Consider the following 22783-nt stretch of genomic DNA (forward strand, 5'->3'; position numbering starts at 1 on the left):
GGATGTGGCAGAGGAAGAGCAAGGTGGCCCTGGCCACTGGGTGTCATTCAGCCATTCAACAGCAGCCAGTGTTCCAGCTTTTCCAGGATTCCTGCCTGACAGGGGGCCAAGCACTGAGGCAGCAGCACTGCAGCTCCACTGAATCCACAATCCTAATGGGAGTGGGAGCCGAGGGGCTGACACAGATTGATGGAGGGGACTTGGCACTGCAGGAGATATGATTTCAGGAATTACTTAGATCCCTGTAAAACCTTGTTATCCCAGATTATGCTTCCTGAAATTACAGATCCTCTCTCAAACCAGTGTGACCACGTCCAAGGGCAGTTTGTCCTTTAAGTGGAGGGGACCAGTGAGGGCTCTGAAGCCACAATTCCCCCTTTTGGTCACTCCAGGAGGGAGCTGGTGCTGCTGGAGGGGGATCCATGCTCACTGTGCTCCCACTGCCACGTGAACTGGGAATCTGGGGGGAGGTTTGAAAGGGAGGGTGGAAAAACACGAACTGTAAGGAAAAATTTGGACTGACACTTGACAACTTCTCTGCTTTGTAAATTCTAAAGGAATTTGAATTGCATGATGTGTTTTCACTTGCAAATGTTTCAGACTTGTTATTTTTCCCTTTTTCACATATTTTAAGCTTACAGCATTGCAAAGTATTTTTTTTAACTCTGTCCTTGTGGAGGAACAAGCAGAGAGCAATAGCTCAGGAATAACTCCCTTGCAACAGCAGCCTGCTTTAGCCTGAGGGCAAAATAACCCAAAAAGCTGTTAATAGTTTTAATTTCCAGTAGTGTAAGAGCTGGTGCTTCTGGAAAGGTGTGATCTCTAAACCTGTAGTAAACTCAGATGCCTCAAGCAGGGCTCGGTGAGCTCTGGGTTCATTAGAGGAGCAAAATATTGGATTGTTTAGAAATACTTTGTGGAAGAGCAACTGGAGTAAAATAAGCAGATGTTAAACTGAAAGGACTGCAGTGGGATTTGGTCCTGGGCTGTTTTGTGCTAAGGAAGGGCAGGAGAAACCAAATGTTTGGAAGGGAATATTAAACAATGGCAGGAGATGTTTAGATAAAAAAATAAACAACCTGCTGAGGGCAAGGATTAAGGGATCAGTGGGAGAGAGATGTAAAAAGAAATGAAGGGGGGGGGGTGGAAAAAAGGTTGTAATAAAATTCTGAGAGGATCTGATGGGTTTGTGCCAGCTGGATTAACCTCTGTGCCCAGGGATCAGCAGCTCCTGGGACTGTCCCAGCTCCCAGGGCAGGTGAGGTGCCCGTGGCCAGCAAGAGGCTCCTCCAAACTGGGGGTGGAAAACACGAGGCAAATTGAAGCTTGTGAATGTTTTGGTGGGGAGGAGGGGAGAAGGAAATGGGCTTTTTTTTTCTTAATGCCAGCTGGTGCCTTGTCTTTCAAGGAAGAGGAGAAAGAGGAGGAGGTGAAAGAAAAGGGAGGAGGAGGAGATTGGCTCTGCTGTGGGAGAGGAGGAAGATGGGAAGTTGCTGAGGAAATGATTGTATCTCCTGGTGTGATGGGATGGGGGAATTCAACCATCTCTTGGTAGCAACGAAAATGTCTTTGCAAAAACTCTGTGCTATCCTGGTGAAAAAAAGCCAGGAGAGCTGAGTTCTGTGCCCTTGGAAAGGAACTGGGATAAAACAAGCGTGGCCTTTGAAGGTCCTTTGAGGCAAGACATGGTGAGTGGAGCATCCCAGCTTTGCATCCTCTCCCACTGTACAGGGACAATTTTCTGGTCTCTTTTTTCATTACCCTCCAGTGCAGGAAATACTCCTCAGATACTCAAAATAAATAGCATCTCTTTTCCTACCATTCCCCAACAATGCTTCCCATTTATGGAAGCCTCTGCCCGTCTCAGGAGTGTGAAGCCCAAGTGATGCCCCCCACACCATCTGCTGCCTGCCTGCCTTTGGCACTTTGGGCTCTTGGCAATCCCCTCAAAAAGCATTTCAGTGGCAAAAGCACCATTTCCCCCTCCTTTCCCTGATTGGAGCTTTCCTGTTAATGGCCCACATTTCCATTTCCATGTGCAGTGTAAATCCTGCTTGAGCTTTGTGAGATGTTCACTGGGCTCTGAGGGCTATTGTGGAGTTATTCCACTGCTGCTGAGAGCATTTGGAGCCCTTCCTGCTATTTGTCTTCATTCTAGGGAATAAACACGTGGCATTTTCTGCAGATGTGCCTCTTGTACCGAAAAAATCCCCCCCAGCACCAGCAATTAGTGCAGGCACAACAGGCAGAGGTGGAAACACCCTCTGAAAATGCCACACTGGCTTTTCTGAAACGACAGTGTTGACATTTTGGGTTTACAGGATCCAAAGCCCCGTGTGAGTGCTCCAGGGAGCAGAGGAAGGGGTGGGGTGCTCTGCTCCTCAGCTTCCCAGCACTGGCTGCTCTTCATGTTCCTTGTCCAGGAGGTTCCCCCCACTTGCCACAGTCTCTTCCCTGGTGTTTTATTTAGGAGAGGAAGTTGCTGATGAATGTGATCTGGTCACTGTATTTAACATCCCCTTGGATAACATTTAAATATGCAATGGCAAAGCAAGCTGTGCTAAACCTCTCACAGCGAGGCAGAACAAACTCATTTACAAAAGTACTTCAGCAGGAATTAAAATAAAATTTCCATTTTCCACAGTCCCATTCTGATCCTGGTTGCCATTAACTTACTCCCAACCCCATTTGGTATTTCAAACTCGAGTAAATCTTCGTGTCTTCCAATTAATTCCCATATTCCAGACAACATAATGTGACTGGTTTCATTCAACCCCGTTGTTTCATAAACAGCTAAACAATTCTTTCTATCTGAGCCACAAAGAAATGTGCAGTTATGGTGCATTGTGCAGGCAATAATGGGCAAAAGGAAAATTACTGGAAGGAAATTCATCTTGGGTTTGCTTTCTGAGCTCCCCCTGTGAGTGATGGGCACGGGCAGGGAATGAGCTGCTCTCCTGTCGCACACACAGCAATATTTGCAAGGAGAAAGGATTGCTCTCCTCTTCCAAATCCCTGGGATTTTTGGCTGCCTAAGCAAAGGCACTGCAGGGGTCAGTTGGATGCTCAGCAGCCCAGAGGGGGCAGAGGATGTAGCAGTGAGTATGAAATATGATTATTGCCATCAAAGAGACAAGTTGGGAGCTGGGATGCTGGGACAGTGGTGGGAGATGGGCTGGAGGACTCTGTGTTCTTGGAACCAGCCAGCAGGCCCAGCTGAATTTAAGGAAATGATACCTGTCAGAGTGCTGTGAGCTGAGCAATCCTATTGCAGGAACAGAACCAGGATGGTAAATTATTCAGTGGGTAAAACCAGAGAGGGCGTGGCTGGAGGGGCCCATGGGAGTCCCAGCAGAGGCTGAGCACAGCCCTGGGCAGGCACAAGAAGGGCAGTGCATCCCCACAGAGGGTTCTCACTGAGGTTTTCTCACTACAGCTGGTAGGTTTGTTGTTCAGGGTGGTCAGAACCGGGGTGAATTATTCAGTGCCATTGCAGAGGGCTCTGTGTGCTCACGGGGAACGTGGACCCCACGGCCACTGTGCCTCTGCAGAACAGGGCTGAGTGCTGCTGAAAGGAACATTAGCACTGAAGAAATGCCCTTCTTCCTGATTTTTCATTTTGAATATTCTCTCCAGCAGAGTTTGAGCAGATGTGTAATCAGGGAGGAGGAAGGCTGTGGGGTCCCTTATCACAGAATCCCAGAATGGTTTGGGTTGGAAGGGACTGTAAAGAACATCTTGTTCCACCCCCTGCCATGAGCAGGGACACCTTCCACTGGCCCAGGTTGCTCCAAGCCACGTCCAACCTGGCCTTGGACACTTCCAGGGATGGGGCATCTTCTCTGGGCAACCTGTTCCAAGCCTGTTTTCAAATGGATCACACTTGAGTCTGGAATTTCAGCACCTGTGGCCTTTGAGAAGAACTGGGCTCAATCCTTTCCCACAATGAGGGTGTTTGAGGAACCTCAAAGGATTCCTGAGTCAAGGAAGACAAGACTCGATGCCTTGACTTGTTTGCTAACCACAGACCTGAAGCCAGGCTGTGGCAATGTGGGCTCCAGCCTTGGAGATGGAGGGGTCTGGTTGGCATCACCCACAGTCAGGAGCATCGGTCTGAGCACCGTGAAAATCCTTCTGCTCCAGTTTACGCCTGACAGCAAAAATGGGCATCTCTTCCTGAAGTAAAGGAGCTCCAGCACTGAGGGAAGGCATCTGCAGAGCCAGGGCTGCAGCAGAATGCAAGCAGGGCCATATTGGCAAAAAAATGAGGAGTTAATTTAGTGGTGAATGCGCGGATGTTTTTCCCAGATGTGTTTGCAGAGCCATTAAAAGCTGTGTTTAATCTCAGCTCCGTTTGCAATCTGATCCACATTCTGCTGCTTCCACATGGAAAAGAGCAGTTAGTGGCACTGGATGGCTCTGCCCTGCTCTTGGAGGGGCTGGATGAGGTCTCCCTGTCCAGGGCTGCTGTGCCAGGGCACTGGAGACAGCTCAGGACCCCCAGCACGGGGCTGAGGGCTGTTAATGTCTGTGTGTGCCACACTTGCATGCCAGCACTTGTGACGGGATGAAAACATCCCTGAATTAGTAATGACGTTTTTATTTTTTAAGGGACTCAAGCTCAGGCAGCATTTTAAAAAATGAATCATGATTTTAGGTGAATTCTTTCTGCATGGATGGGCAGAGCTGCCTGAAAATCGTCTGTTGAAGCTGCTGCAACTTCTGTTTCTAATGGAGGTGCTCAGGCTCACTAAACTGTTTGGCAAACACTGGCTGTCGTGTCTCATCCTGCTGATTAAATTCCATATTTGCATTTCCTTGGATATACAAAGAAAAAGCAAATCAGCAATGAGCAGCACAGTTAGAGAAGGAATAACCAAGCAGGGAGAGAGGAATAACTGCTGGTCTGGAGATGACAAAACGCAGAGCCAGCCACGCAGCCGGGCCCTGTGCAGCAGAGCATCCTCATCCCCCAGAGCATCCTGCATCCCACACTGTCCCACATCCCACACAGCATCCCAAGCTGCCTGGGGATGCCAAGGCCACTTGGGTGCTGCAGGAGGAGCAGGGAGCCCTGGACTCATTCCCTTCCAGCTCTCCTGGGGATGCACTGATGGACACAAACACTCCAGCTCAGCACAGCTCAGATGTTGTGAGTTTTGTCTTTTTTTTTTTTGGTCCTTTTCCTTTATTACATCTAAAGGTTTGGTATTTTAACACTTGGCCTAATATTAACTAGGGAAATCCAGCAGATGTACTGCATCTTATTAAAGATATGAGCAATCTCCAGTGCTCTGGTATTAATGGGGGGAGATTGACTGAAAATGTTTTGCTTCAATGGCTCTTAAGGAATTCACAGTTCATTTCCAGTCATTAAAATAATTAGTGCCGTGCTCTGACTCCTCTGAGGGCAGAGCTCTAGGGCCAGCTACCCTGGGTGTGAGGGAGGGGGGGAGCTCCCAGCTGGGATGCTCCCACCCTGGGATGGAGGTGATGCCAAACCCTTGCAGAGGGTTGGTAAGAGCCAGGGAAAGCAGGGCTTAAACAGGACTTAAATGGCTTTGAGGAGCCCTTCAAAGAAAACATGAATAACCCAGCCATTTGTTTTAATGAGGCTGCTCCTGTAATAAAGATAGCTCCATAAATAAGTGATTACAGGATTGAGCCCAAAGCAATCGCTGAGGATTAGATGTAACTCATGGCATCAAGCAAAGTCCTCAGTTTTACTGGAGGCAAGGGAAAACCAGTCTGTTCTTTGCTGGATCCCATTATGTACCACCTTCATTCCAGGAAGAGGTCTTGGAAGCTGGGAGTTTAGGTGATACCAGGATGTCAGGCAGAAGGAGCTCTATAATTGCACCTCTCTTTCTATGCTATTTCTGCTGCTAGTGCTTAATCTAAAACTCTGTATTTTTTGGGGGGAAAGCAAAGAGATGTTCTTGTAATACTGGTGAAGGTATTTCTGTAAATATGGCTTGGAATGGATAAAATTTGGCTCGGGGGAATTGCTGAGGGTGAACAAAGCTTTTCTCTGCATCAGCAGTTTGGACTGAGGTGAGGTTTATAGGGGTGGAAGGGCTGGATAGATTGGAATGGGATATTGGAGACAAAATTGTAGAACCACAGTGCAAAGGGGCCTCAGGAGCACCCAGGGGGGCTGGAAACCTCTTGGCTGCTTGGTTTGAACCCAAACCAAACGGGGTTCAAGGTGAAAAGCTCTGCAGTTGCTCCATGACAAAGCAGGATCTCAGGGGCCAGGATCTAGAGAGGACAAGGGGCTTTAAGTGGAAAGAGGGTGGATTTGGATTGGGGATGAGGAAGGAATCCTTCCCTGGGAGGGTGGGCAGGCCCTGGCACAGGGTGCCCAGAGGCTGCCCCATCCCTGGCAGTGTCCAAGGCCAGGTTGGACGGGGCTTGGAGCAACCTGGGCTGGTGGAAGGTGTCCCTGACAGTGGGTTGGGAGCAGATGATCCACTCACTTTGAAGGGATCAGAGGAGTTCAGATGTTTGGGTAAGTATTCTTTCACTAGTCCCTTATTTAAGTTTGATCAGTACCACCCATTGGAGTTTTAGAAAACCTGACAGTGAGTGTGTCAGTGATGGGAAAATAGGCAGCAATAAAAAAGGCTGTTGAGACACTTCTACAATGATGAGGGAATTTTCAGAACAGCTGTAGTTGAGTAATTATGAACAGAACCCTTGTTTCCACTGAATAAATTTCTATTAGATTATTCCCTAATTATAAAGATTATTTAAGAGACAAATGCTATGGAATAATATACAGCAGAAGATGTATCTATTTCCCAAGTCCCTGAAACCATCCTTAAATCTTGGGAGTTATAACTCACCTTTTCCAGAGCTCTCATCAGCTGCTGTGTAAGCCCCAGAGCTGACACTTCAGATAAGTACATGATATAGTTCAGCCCTAAAACTCTTAACTGAAAATACATCAGGACTTACTGTAAAATTTCATGGAGGATTAGAGAAAAATATTAAGTCAATAGTTCTTTAGTTATTAGGAGCTTTTAAGGTAATCAATACTTTCCAGCCATGTTAGTGCCTACGATGATAAAAGATGACATTAATATCCAACCCTTCTTTTTTTTTGGGTATATTTATGTATATCCTTTCTTTAGTCACTCCTGCTGAAATCAATACTGATACAAAGAATATGGTTATTTTAAAAATGTCATCAATATTGATTTGCCTATAACTGCTGGTTTCAAGTGGAACTTGATTTCATGGAAAAAAACTTACTTCTTCATACAAAAGCACTACCAGCCACCCTAAATCTTGGGAGCACCCCTGCCTTTGCTTATAGTGATTTTCACATTAGCAGTGTGCTAAGGCAGCAAAAACTGTTTTAGGATTAATAAATCCTAAAAATAGGATTAATAGGATTAATTCAAAGAATTCTTTAGAGTTACATGACGTTTTGTGTCCTCAAAGCATTGCACAGATGTTAATTGAATTTAATTGATATCATTCAGTCCCAAATTTATGTGCATGCAGTTATTAATGATTTAATTATTTTGTCAGTGGAATAAATTCTTTGCCTTTGAATCTGCTTCAGCAAATAGAGTTGTCCTATGTAGGGTCCTTTGGCTGAATCCTTTTTATTCAGGTGACTGGGGAACAGAGTTGCTTAAATGACAGCATTTCCCATCCTCTGGAGCAGCACTGCTCTGGAATGTGCTTCCTTTTGTCTCTCACTAGTAATCCCCTGGGTTTCTTCTGTGTGTCTCAGGTAGGGGTTTGCTCTGAAAACCTGGTGATATCTCAGTGCTCATGTGCAGTTTCCTGGTTGGAAGGTCACTTTTCCCAGCTTGGAGGAAAGGGCAGATTTGTTTGCACGTGGTGTTTGCTCAGCAAGTGCCAGTGGATGGAGAGGGGATACATTTAAATGATCATGGAATGTAGAACTGCATCATTTTGGCTAAATTTAAATAACATTGGACTACCATTTCCATCTTCTTTCCAATCCACTTGTCCATTCTGATGGAGCTTGGAACTCAGACTCTTACAGCAGTTGCCAGCTGGAATTTCCCCTGGAAAGCAGCTCCCAGATGCCTTGAGATCAGCAAAGCTGTTTCAGTTTGTCCCTTTCTGACCCGTTCTAAGAAGATGGAAGGAGCTCCCTCAGGTTTGGAAATGAAAGGAGCTTGTCCTTAAAAATACCCCCGAATCCACTGCTTTTAGAAGCTTTACTGAGATATGTTGCAAAACTACTCCCAAAAATAAAACAGATGGAAAGAGCCAGAGAGGGGATGCACTGGGAAACCAGTGATATTTAAGCTAAAACCAGTTACCCCCGTGGGTCTTGGGGATAAATCAACAGCAGAGCACTGCGAGTGTTTCTGACAGGGAAACCTGGGAATTATCAGCAGCTTCCTGGCCCTGCGTTCCTGGCTGCCAGGGTTAAAATCCCACTGTGTCACCAGGGTACTTCTGCCCAAAGTGCCTTTTCCTTCTGAACTGCCAGCATCTGAGGCAGAGCGGGGCAGGCGTCTCCGGTGCAATATCGATTCTCGCTCCTCTCGCTGCCGGGGCTGAGCACAATGAGATGCTCTCAGGGGACACAAGGCTCCTTTTCTCTAACCCAGCCTTCCTCAGATCCCCATAAAGAAGGAATTAAAAGGGAATTATTCCATTTTGCCTTTGATGGCTGGGTCTTCTTCCAGTTGAGTGTCAGAGCCTAATGATGGAGGCAGTGAACACACGTCTGGTCAGGCCTCTTTTTACTTCAATCCCTGCTTATCTGGGGGAAGAACAAAACATAAAGAAACCACAGAAAACACAGCATTGAGCTGCCCTCCCTCAATACATCATTTGTAAAGCTTTTGCTCCAGCTTTCCAAAAGGCCATTTAGCTTAATAGCCTCTCCCATTTTTCATTTCCTTGTGTTACAGGTGCTAGGGGGATGATTTTTAAAAGAACAATGGAATGACATTTTACCTGACTTTGGAAATTAATTCCCAGCAGTCTCACGCCTTTTGTGCCTTAGATTTGCCTTCCATAACATGGAATGGGTGGGAAGATTCTTTAACAAAACAATAGGATATTTAAAATGGGAGAAGACATCCAATTTTCCATCCAAAAGCCATTAGTAAATTGTTTGTATGTCCACATTAGTAATATAAGATTAATGGACTAATTGAATTTTCAGAAATTTAGGCAAAGACAAAATGAATTGGCCTCCACTGTAGTGGAACTAAATGCCAAAAAAATTACATGTACAAAATACATTATTTAAAAAACACCCTGAAGAGAACATGCTGAGCTGTATCTGTTATATTTAAACTCTACAATATTTGATTTAATATGAAATTTAATCAAAAAGGGGGGAAAAATATTATTTTGAGTTTATAAATCTATATCTCCATTTGGTTGTTCCTGTTCTTATTTGCCATTGACTATGACAGGTCATTAAATGAAGGTCAGTTCCTTGTGGAACAGTTTGTTGGCTTCTTCAGAGTCTTAAAACTTGTGAAGCGTGAAATCAGTGACAAATTTGGAGTCAGTGTTGGTGTTGTAAAATGTGGAGCTTCCAGTGATTCAGAACATTGGAGGAAATCAACTGCTTGGTGAATGGCCCACAAAATATGATCTATTGCTGAAAATCTGCTTAAACACTCGGGCATTGGAGGAAATTAATCCTAGGTGGGACTTCTGTGCTAGAACTTCTACTTTGATGAATTTGTCATGCTTGGAAGACAGTGATATTCAACTAATAGCATTAATAACCTCACTATTTACAGGTAATTACCCCTAGGAAGGAGCTGTGATGGTTTGAAAACATCTGTTTCTTTTTGGAATCCGTGTACATCTGCCCTTAAACAAGGTGAAAACTGGGTGTGATAACTCTGAGGAGTGAATTTCTGCACTGCTATATTCTCTGCAATTAGATAACACCTTAAAATGTGATCACTGTGTTATTTTTACCTCTCAGAACACACAGACACAACAAAACTCTCTGCTGAGAGCTGATTTGATGCCAGCTAAATATCCAGGTGGTACTCTGAAGGTGCAGGTAATCAAATTCCTGGAGCATCTTGTGCAGAAGTGAGTGAGAATTTCCATGTTTCTGAACTTCTATTTCCCTCCCACTCCCAGTGGGGCTCTTCACTGTTGCTTTATCCCCAGTCCTTTAAGCTGTTGCTCAGTTCAGTGTTTCACTGGGAGGTTCTCTCAGGTAGAGGAATCCCCTTAACGTGCTGGTGATGCTGGTAAAGAGAAAATTCTGCTCTGTGAGTGGTTTTGTACGTGAGAGAGGTTGTCTGACAGAGCTTTCCACACAGCTGGAAGCAAGAGGCCTTTTACTCCTTCCAGCAGAGACCAAACTGGCTGCTGGATGGATTTTAAACACTGGAGGATCTGAACAGCTCCGAGGCTGGAATGACCCTCCCGAAAGGACTTGGCTGTTCCAAGGGGATGCAGGCTCTGGGAAATGCCTCCAGAACAGGACTGGGATGCTCAGTGAAGTGTTTGGCTGAAATGTGTGACATCAAGGCCAGGTTGGAAGGGGCTTGGAGCAGCCTGGGCTAGTGGAAGGTGTCCCTGCCCACGGCAGGGAGTGGGATGGGATGATTATTAAGGTTCCTTCCAACTCAAACCATTCTGTGATTCTGTGGAAATGAGGACTCCAAAAGCACAAGAGCGTTGCCTGTTCCTCTGCTCCCCCTTGCAGAAACCCAGAGTTTGGCATTTATGTCCACTGTGAGCAGTTTATGTCCATGACATTGTAACACATATTTTTGTCATCATCTTTGCAGTGATGCAGTGATGCAACACTCAGTGCCACCACTGAAGAAGTTGGGGAATGAGATTTCAGCCCAAGAAATGGAGAAAGCCAAAGTAAGCAGCCTGCAAAGAGAGTGTGCTCAGTTTCTACTAAGGTGAGACCAAAAATAACAAACCAAAAAGGTCTTGATTTCCAAGCCTTTGCTGTGTCTCCTTCCCTCTTTCTCAATGTTTAACCCTGACTCAGTGATGTTTTCACTGCCGTCATCTGCTGAAGTTACTGGCCTTCTTCCCCTAGACAAACTTCCAAGATAAATTCCCCAGGATTAAGGACAATGTTGTTGTAAATGTTGCCATATTAACTTCCCTGAACCTCCCTGAGCACAAAGTGATTTCCCTGCATGGCTAATGGAGGCAGCACGCTCTAAATACACCCTGAAAGAGAACCAGCACTTTTAACTCACACTAAGTACTCTGTATTTTTAACTGAAGTGAGATTTATGAACAAACTACCTCTATCTAAATGTATATAAAGCCATTTACATTATTTTGCATAATATATGGGAACAATTTGTCTCTGCTAGTTAATATATACATGTATAGAAGTGACAGTGCTCCCACTGTGAGTAGGGATTGCTGAAGTGAGCTGCACACAAACTCCTGTTCAGACAGCATTAGTTGGATCTCTTTGGGCAATAATGTCCAGAACTATTTAGACAATGAACTATATATACCTGGAACTTGCTGACAGGTCCAGCAGGAACAATGGAGAAAGGAAAAGAGAGGTTACAGGTGGTAAGACTCAGTGGAGTCTTAGATCACTGCCGTGGTCTAATTGACAAGGTGGTTGGTGCTCAGTCAAGGGTTGGACTCGGTGATCTCAGAGGTCTTTTCCACCCCCAGTGATTCTGTGACTCTGAGTCACTCTTGTCTATGCTGGGTAAAGATCTTGGAACCTCATTAATGCAAAGACAACCAAAACCTTTGTGATGGAAAACAATTAAAGGAAATATCAAACCCATAGCTCTGATAAATCTTCTTTATGTGTTAAACCAGGGGTCTGTGTTAAGCTCCACCTGGAAGCTATGGACACATCTCCCATGGCCTGGGAGCGTGTCTGGAAACTCTGGCTTTATGTAGAGGCAATATTCCTGAAGGTCCTGAGGACGTGGGGTCTCTCTGACTTGGTGTACCCTCTCAGCCAGTGTTCTGGAGTTTTCTCTCACTCTCTCTCCCCTTTGTTGAACCAAATTTGTGTTTACAGCCCCATTTGCTCTCCCTGCCAGGCTGTCCATCAGCTGTGCTGAAGGTGGGTTTGGCACACACCCCAAACAGTTTGTTACTTGGCCAGGGTTCCCTGGCACACAGTTTGCTTCCCCACACAGTGACGGGCACGTCTGGCTGACGGGCTCTTTGTCTGGGGCCTTCTGCATATTCAGAGCTGCTCCTTTGTCACCAGCCCAGGCAGCAGATAGTGAAGAGTCATAAATGTGCCCTGTTCTTACACCACCAACTGAGGAGAGAACGAGCTGCTTTGGGATCAACTGGTCGTCTGTGGCTCTTTAACTCCCCAGGTGTTGTCCAACCACACTTATCCTACAACAGTTCTGTCCATCACTGGCTTTTATGCTTTTGGTATCACCTCCCATGGTTTGTGTTCTATGAGTACATTTAATATTGAAATGGACAACTCTGATGATTTAGTAGCTTTGGGAGGGCAAGTCTGGTGTAAGCAGAGCTGACAGCTCAGGGTCTGGGCTGCTTTTACAGTTAGAAAAAGGAATTTTTCCCTGTTTGCTGGGTGCCTAAACTGACAGGTAACACCTGCATTACCCTAATTTGTGCAACAAAGTGGTTACAAAGGGAGTAATAAATTCAACTGGTAACCTGAAAAGCCAGGAATTTCCTTGGCCACGTGGACATGACACGTGGAGTGTCTTTAGTGTTGGGGCTGCCTGGTTGTTGGTATCAAAATGGTGTCACAGATTTTTTGTAATTGCCTTTTTTCATGTCCAAAGTACAGATTTTCTTTTTGTCCTGTAACTGCTTTCTTCCTGTCAGCACTGAATAGATCCTGTAAAGGTTGGGAGTCACTTTTTACTTTGGAATACTTGGACAGATTGCTTTGTTCTGCCTACAGCAGCGGGTTTGGGTGGATAACAAGCCAATTTATTGGCAGGGGAGAAATCAATGGCACACTTACAGAGGACTTTTGCTGGTTTAATTAGACTACACAGACTACTTTTCAAACAACCCAGTCAAAACAGTGCGTTGTGGAAACACACAAACCCCTCATTTAAAAGGAGAAGGTCGGAGATCAAACTTTTCCATTGTTTGCTGTGAATCCCCTATAAATAGAGCCCCCAAAGCTGCCAGTGCAGCACAGCCGAGTGATTCTCCCCGAGAAATCCTGCCAAAGTGAATGTTACAGCACCATCTAGTGCCTCTTCCTCCAGCAAGAGAGGGAATTCATTTAGTTTTCCACTGAATTCCAGTCTGTAGGTGGGCATGAGGGAGGGCATTGGCTGCTTATACATTCTGACAACTTTTCTCTCAACTAGTGCAGACAGAGGAGGGAGCTGAGGGATGTAAAGGAGCTTTGGAATTTTACATGGCAAAGGTTTTCTCAGTAGAGCTGCTCTGAGTTCCTTTTTCATCCATTTACCAGTTTTCCTCCTGAGCACAGTGGATGCAGGATGGGAATCTGGGAGGGAAAGCACTGTGGTTAAATAACAAACTGACCAAATGGTATATTTTGGGGGGGGGGAAGGTGAGCTGTGTTTTTGGTAGAGCACATATCCCGCTTGGAATGACTGGCAAGGGGAGGCTGGGGGTTGTTTGCAAACACCTTGTGTTGAGAACTGCCCCTGTAATTAATGCACAAGGCCAGGTAACCAGCACTCAAACCTTTGCTCTCCTCATCCCGACTATGACCTGGGATGAAAACTGAATTAACACTAAATGAATACTAAACTAAATTCTCAATCTCTTTTGCACTGCTGTCCTTTTCTTTGTTCCTTTTTCTCCTGGAAAGGTGAGTAATGTCCTCTGCCTCCAAACCACTCAGGGGTTAACCAAGAACCACTTTGCAATTAGCCACTATTCCCAACCAGCCACGGGAGATGACTTGAATTTGGGGATGAAACCTCCCAGGACTGGTGATGTGGCATTTGAACTTCCATTTTATTTTAGGAGTGCTGTTTCCAGAAGCAAAGCTCACCCCAGCTGTCTGGGTGTATCTGTGAGAAGCAGCTGCTCCAAAGCAAAAAAGCCCTTCATCCCACTGGAGTGCTCTGACTTCATGGAAATTACAGCAATTTGGGGACTCTCAGACAGATTGGCACTGGCCAGATTAACTGATGGACTCTGGGATATACATAGCCTTGCCCTCACCAAATTTACTCAGATAACTTGGGACTGAGATGTTGCTCTTCAGTCTGCAACCTGTTTGTAATCTGGCCTGGAGGAATAGCAAACATCTTCCAGTGATTCCAGTCTCCATTTGGGAACACACCACATGCTGGGAGGGATTAAAATGTTAAGGGCATAAAGAGATGCAATAGCACCCAAAGTTAGAGATAGGGAAATCCTGGGTTTTGCTCCCAGAGTTTCCACTACTTATCATTTTATGATGATTATTATTGAATTTAGTGCTTCCTAAAAGAAATCTCAGTTCTTTCAGTCAAGGAATTATTGGAGAATCTCAGGAGCCACTAAAAAATAAGGTCTCTCCCTCAAGACTGCAGAAACGAGCTTAAAAGTGTGATTTAAATGTACCCCCAGCAATCCAGTAAAAAACCAACAGAAATCAAAATGGATTAGCATATCAAAAGAAGTATATTTAGCATAACTTTTTTAATGAAACCCCAGGGTTTGGAGGAGTGGCTCATATAATTTTTAATACTTCAGCTGGCCAGGCTCAAACCAGCCTGACAACAAAAACATTTGATTGTTTTTATTATGGTGTATTAACAGACACAATGCCCTGCAATTGTGTGTATTACACTGAGATAATGCAGGAAAACTTATGGAATCAGAACTTAATAATTTCAGTGATTATTGTATTCTTATAAATGCTTAGTATTTGTGCTACATTCCTCATTTGGCAAATGTGGTAGTGATTGTTGCTCTAAAGGCACATTCAGGTCAGTATAGATAGTGATTATTTTGGAATTGCCCACCCATGACGGTAAGGAAATTAGAGTGCTATTTGTCTTTTAAATGTGCTTCTCTAAAACATTTTAATTCTGATTGAAAAAAATATAAAAATGAGTGTTTTGCTCGCTGGCTAATCATTAGTTTCCTCTGTCACTGGTCCAGGGAGAATGTTATTGCCGAACTGAAATGGGAGATAGTCAAAACACAAAAGTGCAGAATTCTGCCCTGCAAAAAAGGCCTTGGAATATCTCCACTGAGGGGACTCCACACCCTCTGGGTAACGTGTTCCAGTGCTCTGTCACTGCACAGAAAACAAGTTTTTGCTCATCTTCAGATGGAACCTCTTGGGCATCAGTCTCAGCGTTGCTGTCTCTCGTGCTACTGCTCGGCACCACAGAGAGGAGCCTGGCTCCATCCTCTTGGCGCCGGCCCTTTGTAATTTAATAATTAAATAATTAATATTTGTGTGCATTGGTGAGATTCCCTCTCGGTCGTCTCTCCTCGAGGCTGAACAGCCCCAGCTCGCTCAGCCTCCCCTCCCAGCACAGATGCCCTCACCATCTCCCCGGCCCTTCCCTGCGCCCGCTCCACCGCTCTCTTGGACTGATTTTTATCTCATCGTTGTGTTTATGGCTTCGTTCTCAAGCCGTTTACCCAGCAGGCTCCATCCATCTGGTTTTATCCACATGCAGCCCCTCTGCCAGGCTCAAAGCCGGGCTCGGGCACTGAGGCACCTCAGCAGGTGCCGGCCCGGAGGCTCTAACGGGGTCAGCCATGGCCCTGCCCTCTGGGGACAGCAGAGGCTCGCTGTCCCCGGCACCGCCGAGCCGGGGGCCGGAGGAACTGCCCCTGCCCGGGGGATACGGCACCACCGGCCCACGATCGGTGAGAACCTCGAGGGTCGGTGAAAGTCCCGCTCCCCTCAGCCCACGGCCCCGGCTCGGGCTCCTCCTCCCCCCGCTGCCCCGCCCCGGCCGCTTCCCAGGCTCCTCTCCGGGTAAACAGCGATGGCCGCCGAGGAGGGAGGCGGCGAGCCCCGAAACAACATGGGGAACCACCTCCAGCTGGTGCCCGGTAAGGGCCGGGCCGGGGGGGCGAGCGGAGGGGAGGGTTAGGGCGATGTGAGGGGCGCTGAGGACAGCGGGCAGCGCTCAGGGGCCGTGAGGGCAGCGCCGGGCCGGCCGTGTGTGGCCGGGGGTGCTGGGCTCTGGAGCTGCGGGCGCTCCCGGTGGGTGGGAGGCGAACCGTGAGCGGTGGAGCCGCAAATCCTGCTTTTATAAGGCCTGGGCTCTCATAAATCCCCCGGCGGGGTGAAAGAAGGGACACTCGGTCGGCGGTGTTGGGGTGAAAGCACTGTGGGGTTTCCACCGGCTTGGGCAAACCGGACGCTTCGCTGCACATTCAGAAACCAAGCGGAGTCTGAGGAATACATGTGTTATTTTAGAAGGTCTCCACTGCATTTAAATGCTCTTCAGTGCCATTAATAATGAGGGAAGCAAGAGGTGCTGCGGGCTGGAGGGCAGCGTTGTGTCCCGTGTGCTGTCCAGGCTTTGGCAGTGTTTGTGCTGGGGCAGCCAGGCTTATCTATGCACACACACCACTATAAGTCCTCATTATGCATAATTATTGCATAATAATGTGCCTTTCTCTGCACATAGTGCCTCCAGACTGGCAGGAGATCGTATGGTTTGGGAAGCAGCTTGTGCTAAACTGGAAAAAAACCACATTATTTCAGAATAAGCACGTAAACAAGAAAGTAGCAGTAAGTCCTGCCAGTAACCAAAGTGATTTCCCACGGCAGGAAATTCTATGAGCATTTTAGGCCTGTATATTTTAAATGACATGAAAATATTCCCTGACTACTTTAGGAAATACAGCCTTAATGGGATTACATTGTTATGAGGTTCACATTTCTGCACAGAGGCACTGAGGGTGGATTGGGAGCTTCTGGGAGCGCCTGATGTGCCACGAGGGGAACGTGAGCCTTGTCATGCAGGGTCCGCTCAGCGCTTGCCTTTGCCTTGTCCCTGCGTGCTGGAGGCCTAAACAAATCATAATAAATGCAGGGTGAGGGGTGTAAAGGTGCAGGCTGTGCTGCCTCCCCCTGCTGTCCCCGTGGTGAGGGTGAAGGCGCCGGTGTTTTCTCGCCGCTCGCTGGTGCTGCTGCAGTGGGATGAGTCATCGTTCCTGTGCCACCACACAGCAGCCACTGTGCGCTTTTGGCAGGAACCAGCCAAAGTTTGCAGGGCAGGCAGCTCTTTCTGATCAACTGCTGTTCATTCCTTCTGCCTTCGGCAAAACCAGGGGAATGGCCTCACTCTGAAAGGCTGTTCAAGCTGCTAATGATGGATCCAGCTGGATGAGAGCACATGGAAAGCAGAATATTTTTTGTTTTCCTCCCCCCATCCTTCACTGCTGCCCCAGAACCAAATAAAAGCTTCCTGCTCTCTCCCTCCATCAAACTAAGCAAAATAATGGCAGTTTTATACATCTTGAGCGTTTTGCAATCATCCATGGTCAAGGTTTCTAACTGAATGTGATGGAAGGAAATTTCATATAGAAATGGAATATTTTTAACAATAATTAGGAAGATGATGTCTCATTGCCTAAAGTATTTTAATTAGGTAAAATACCAAAGAGAGCCTGTAACCTCCTTTCCTGACACGCTGGATCATTTCTTGTTGAGCTAAATAAAATACAGGATGGATCCATATGGGGAGGTTCTATAAACTAGGCGTTATTACAAGGCAAATGAGGTGGAGCAGAAGGAAGGCTATTGACTAAACACTTTATAAAGAACCTTTAACAAATGTGTGTGAAGGGCAAAAAGGGAAAGGAAAGGTTCTCCAAAACCAGCTTGTAATGTGTTCTTCGCTGTTCTCCTGTCTTCCCACTCTCAGAAACAGTAAAACAAGTGGTGCTCCCCTTTCTTAAGGGAGATTCTTCTGTTCTGCAGCACCTTTCTTTTGTAAGATTTACCTACAGAACCCTTCAGATCAGTTAATCATTTTAAATTTTCAACTCTGGCTTATTTCCTAAGAATATACTGATTGCAAAGGCAAGCAGCTAGATAGCCGGCCTGCTGTTAAGATATTTTTCTGCTTATCTTGTAATAGCTTTCAAGATCTAAATGATGTTTTTCAGCACCGTTGGGATTATCCATTACCCAGCAGCTCTTGGTGTAAGAATCCTGCAGATTGGCTTGTGATAACATCTATTTTAGACATAATATGCTGTATAAATAGTGTTTGTGTTCAAAGAAATAGGGTCAAGTAAAGCAGATACAAATTTGTGATCATTGCATTGCATTTTGTTTGGGTGTTTGCAGGCACACACTGTATGGGAATACACAGAACAGGCAGTGAAACCAGCATTTTAGACATAATATTTTTTATTATTTCACTGTGTTTCAAATTTAATTTAGAATATCCATACAGATTTTATACAGATAAGTGCACTGTTTATGTTTCCAAAATAAAACATGCTGATAATTTAACTGTCCTCTTGCTGAAAGTAATTTTAAGATCAGCATCTGGAACTGAGAAATAGGAAGGAAAAGGTAATTTTTAAATACTGTTTTATGCCTGAAATTCTTTGAAGTCATGTAATTTACTTCCTTAGGAGTTGCCTTTGCTGGGTTTGTGTGTTTGTTTTGTACACACAGCAGGGCCTGACAGCAGTTAAATTGTCTAAAATACCAGCAGGAGTCCCTGCATGAATACACAGCTTCACATTGCTTATTTTTATTGTTGGGGTTTGTACTGCTTCAAACACTGCATTCAGCATCCTACAAGAAATGAAGTTATCTGGAAACCCAGTGTACAGACAGAAAACCTTTAGCACTGAGATAAAGAACTACTACTGTAGGGAAAATCTGCACTGACAGCCTTGGTTTATTATTTTCTTCCAAAAATGTCGTTCTTTAGCCTTTCAGAAGTGAATTACCAGCGTTTGAGCCTTTCTGTAGAATAATGATTTTGCTGTAACAGCAAGAAAATTACATTTATTTCTCTCAAGTTTACACATATAAAGGTTGCTTCCCTGTGCCAGGCTGTAGCCTGGGAATATTGAATGCGTTTCCCCCATTCTCTGATTTTTCTCAGTTCCTTAGTCTTTGCTGACTGATTTCTACACAATATTCTGTCTGTGCTTCTTAGCAGAGAGTGAGGAAGAAGATGACAATGAAATGGAAGTGGAAGACCAAGATAGCAAAGACACAGAAAAGCCAAATGTCATTAATTTTGATACCAGCTTGCCCACATCACATATGGTACGTTTTTTATATATAGTCCATTAAATACATTTTGAAGAGGTTTGGATTGGGTTTGTGCAGTTCTGTTGTGATGTTCTTAACCCCAAGACTTAATTTTAGTTTCATAGAATCATGAGAATTGAATGGTTTGAGCTGAAAGGACCTTAAAGCTCATCCAGTCCCACTCCCTGCCCTGGGCAGGGACACTTCCTACTATCCCAGATTCTCCAAGCCCTGTCCAACCTGGCCTTGGACACTCCCAGGAATGGGGCAGCCACAGCTTCTCTGGGCACCCTGTGCCAGGGCCTGCCCACCCCTATAATAAAGAATTTTTCCCAATATCCCATCTAACCCACTCTCTGGCAGTGGGAAGCCATTCCCCCTTTCCCTGCCACTCCAGGCCCTTGGAAACAGTCTCTCCTCATCTTTCACGTCAGCCCCTTCAGGCACTGAAAGGCCACAGTTAATCACTGGAATCCTCTCCAGGCTGAACAATCGCGGCTCTCTCTGACTGCCATTCCCGTGTTCCCAGTACTTAGGCTCGGACATGGAGGAGTTCCACGGCCGGACGGTGCACGACGACGACAGCTGCCAGGTGATCCCGGTGCTGCCGCACGTGATGGTGATGCTGATCCCGGGGCAGACGCTGCCCCTGCAGCTCTTCCACCCGCAGGAGGTCAGCATGGTGCGCAACCTCATCCAGAGGGACAGGACCTTCGCCGTGCTGGCCTACAGGTAAAGCACTGCACCTCCCACTGCTCTGCGCCTGCAGTGCCGTCCCTTTGGGTACTGGAACAAAAGCATCGGTTCTGTGCTCAATAACAACTTGTGCATCGAATTGTTTGCCCAAAATTGCCTTCCAGTATGAGAAGGTTTTCATGTCGTGCTCGGTAGGTGCTTGACAGCATCACGTTTTTGTGTAGAGGAGCAGCAAGTGCTGAGCTGCTGCCTTGGTTGAGCATCCTCTTGAGTTTGGTAACTGTTTGTTCCATCTTGCTTAGAGAATAAGCCTGGACCTGAAGTGGCAAAAATCACATTGTTGTTTTGAGAGCTTTGTTGTTGCTTGTTTTGTGTATAAATTAACAAGCACACACAGATGTTTCATGGTAGAGTTGGGACACAGGAGGTGATAGAAAAGCAGGAAAGATGAAGGCTAATCAGTGCCAAAAGAAGTTGGGAACGTTCTTCCCTCTTCCCCCCCAGTTTACTATTGTTTAATTACGTAGGAGGTGAGAACAGTTATTTTTATAAAGTCCATCTAAAGAATGTTGGTACTTTAAGTACCTGCATTTGAAATGCAGATACATTGGTGATCCCTGTGCTCCTAGAATGTCACCTCTAGACCCTGAAATAAACACAAGTTAACTGGCAAAAAAACCCAACCATAAAAAAGAAAATTAGGAGTTGCTTTTAAAACAAAATAAAGGAATTATGGACAAATAATTGTGATTAGTTGAAAGCATTTTACCAAAATTACTTTTTTGGTAAGACTCCTCATGTACAGTCAGTACAGGCAGACTGACTCCTGGAGTTTGATGAGGGTGGGTAATTGATTAAATTTATCTTTATTCTGTTATTTTAGTAATGTACGTGAAAGGGAAGCACATTTTGGAACAACAGCAGAAATCTATGCCTACAGAGAAGAGCAGGAATATGGAATTGAAACAGTCAAGGTGAAGGCAATAGGAAGGCAGAGGTTCAAGGTGCTTGAAATAAGAACACAGTCAGATGGGTAAGACAATTATTTAATTCTACTTACTGCAAATCTTGTCTCCCCAAAACTTTACATTTTACTGCAGGTGCATCTGCCCTTTCAGTCACACAATTGTCTAGTTACTGTAGATAGTAATTGAATGCCTAATCAGAGCTGCTCTGGTTATTAAGGACTTCTGACATTTTTCCCTTTGTAAGCTAAAAACCCACTGAGATTTGTGCATAAATTTTTGACTGTGAAACCACCATCTTGATTTTAGCTAACTAACTACCTCACCCATCATTTTCAGTTTCTCAAATCCTGAGTCTTGTTCATCTTAAGCATTGTCACAGTTTAGTCCATCCTGACCTTCAGCAAGTGTTACTCCTCCTCTCTGTTCACTGAGACTTCACTGACAGAAATGTGCTGCTTCTCCTGGTATGGCTTGGCAATTCTCTGCATGTGCTTGTCAGACACACTCAAGTCACCTTTGATAGGAATATTCTCTTATTTCCTAGTCCTTTTCCATGTTCCAGTGTGATCCCTGTGACATTTAGATGCACTTTTGACTGGCTTTATGATATTATGTAATTAATACCTTTGTCCATTTATAAAAATGATTGAGATCCTTAACATTTAGTAAGAATATGCTGAGTCTTCTCTCATTTTCTTGTTGACATCATGCCCTGTATCTTGAGCCTCTGTCATTGTCACTGTCCAGAGGTACAGGCTCCAGCCACTGATCCTGTGAACATGTGACAATTCTTAGCACAATTTCTGCAGGTTCCTCCAATCTTTTCTGCAAAGCTTACAAAGTGTTACTCCAAACCTGTGAATCTGCAGCTGATCACCTGTATCCTGCTGTTCAGTGTAGTGGCATTGCTTTAGGAAGAGTCCTGGGAGCAGTCAGGCCCAGCATTTTTATGCTTTTATGACCTGCAGCTGAAGAAATGAAGAATACCTGTGCTGCTTGCTGTTTGTCACTGTGTAACCTTTGGTTACAAATAACACTCCAAATTTTGCAGCTCAGGAAAGCCACTACTTGGACACACGGTGGCAGTACTTGGACAGCTGCAGTAGCAGCAGTTACTGAGGATTCAGTGTCCAGAGCTTCTGAGCAAGCAAAACATTTCCATAACTCTTGGTGTTTCTGATTGTTAAGTGCTTATGGCAAAACATCAATTTATAATTTATTGGAAGGTACGAGTTCAGTGTTGTCCCTCTGATAAAACTGTAAATTTGGAATGACATGCACTTCAATATTTCAGTACTTCTGCATAATACTGATAAAAAGGGAAGTCTTTCCCCTGGACAGCATTCTTAGTAACCACACAACATCTGCTGAACTCTTTGTGGAATAGGGATTTGATGGTGGGATATTAAAAGCTGGTCAGAATCCATATCCTGTTTCTGCTGATTCTGACCTCTGGCTGAGCACATAAGCTTTTGTGGTTTGAAGACAGCAAACTGCATTTCAGCTAAACCACCTTTTGAGGGTTTGAGATGTGAGAGCTGACTACTGGCTTGTACCAAAAGGAACCTGAGGAGACAGAAATCTAAATAGGTAGTGCTGAGGTTGGTGGAATGTTCTGCTGCGTTGCCACTGTGACAGAAATCCGTCTGACAAAAAAGATTGTGATGGAGTGGATTGCTGCTTAAATTCTGTGCTGCTGTGTAGTGATTAATTCATTAGACAGCCCTATGTTCTATAAGCAGTGTTTTTAACCTCTTGGATCTGTGTGTGCACCTCCTCCTTTTCCTTCTCCTCTCAGGATCCAGCAGGCCAAAGTGCAGATCCTCCCGGAGCGAGTGCTGCCCTCCACCATGGCAGCAGTGCAGCTGCAGTCCCTCAGCAGGTGCCACGTGGTGCCCTGTGCCAAGCCCTCCTCCTGGCAGGACAGAGCTATACGCCAGTGGTGGCAGAAGTATCAGAAGGTTGG

General features: G+C 45.4%; 1 protein-coding gene across 11 annotated transcripts in view; it reads left to right on the top strand.

Moving 5' to 3' along the window:
* The window catches only part of CRBN (cereblon), a 53455-nt gene that overhangs the window by 21899 nt on the left and 8773 nt on the right, over nucleotides 1-22783 (top strand). For 4 of the 11 annotated variants that reach the window (XM_050313257.1, XM_050313259.1, XM_050313258.1 and 1 more), the window contains 5 exons: nucleotides 10773-10895; nucleotides 19056-19168; nucleotides 19683-19885; nucleotides 20733-20882; nucleotides 22616-22778. In XM_050313257.1, coding sequence (XP_050169214.1) covers nucleotides 19085-19168; nucleotides 19683-19885; nucleotides 20733-20882; nucleotides 22616-22778 — 600 coding nt within the window. In that variant the 5' untranslated portion in view covers nucleotides 10773-10895; nucleotides 19056-19084. Of the gene's footprint in view, nucleotides 1-5137; nucleotides 5153-7798; nucleotides 8144-9758; nucleotides 9842-9949; nucleotides 10063-10772; nucleotides 10896-15878; nucleotides 15973-19055; nucleotides 19169-19682; nucleotides 19886-20732; nucleotides 20883-22615; nucleotides 22779-22783 lie in introns of those variants that run through there. The other 7 variants (XM_050313260.1, XM_050313262.1, XM_050313256.1 and 4 more) reach the window with 6 other exon arrangements.

This window comes from Myiozetetes cayanensis, unplaced genomic scaffold (assembly GCF_022539395.1).
Source record: "Myiozetetes cayanensis isolate MyiCay16 unplaced genomic scaffold, myiCay2020 scf18, whole genome shotgun sequence".
Taxonomy (NCBI): Eukaryota; Metazoa; Chordata; class Aves; order Passeriformes; family Tyrannidae; genus Myiozetetes; species Myiozetetes cayanensis.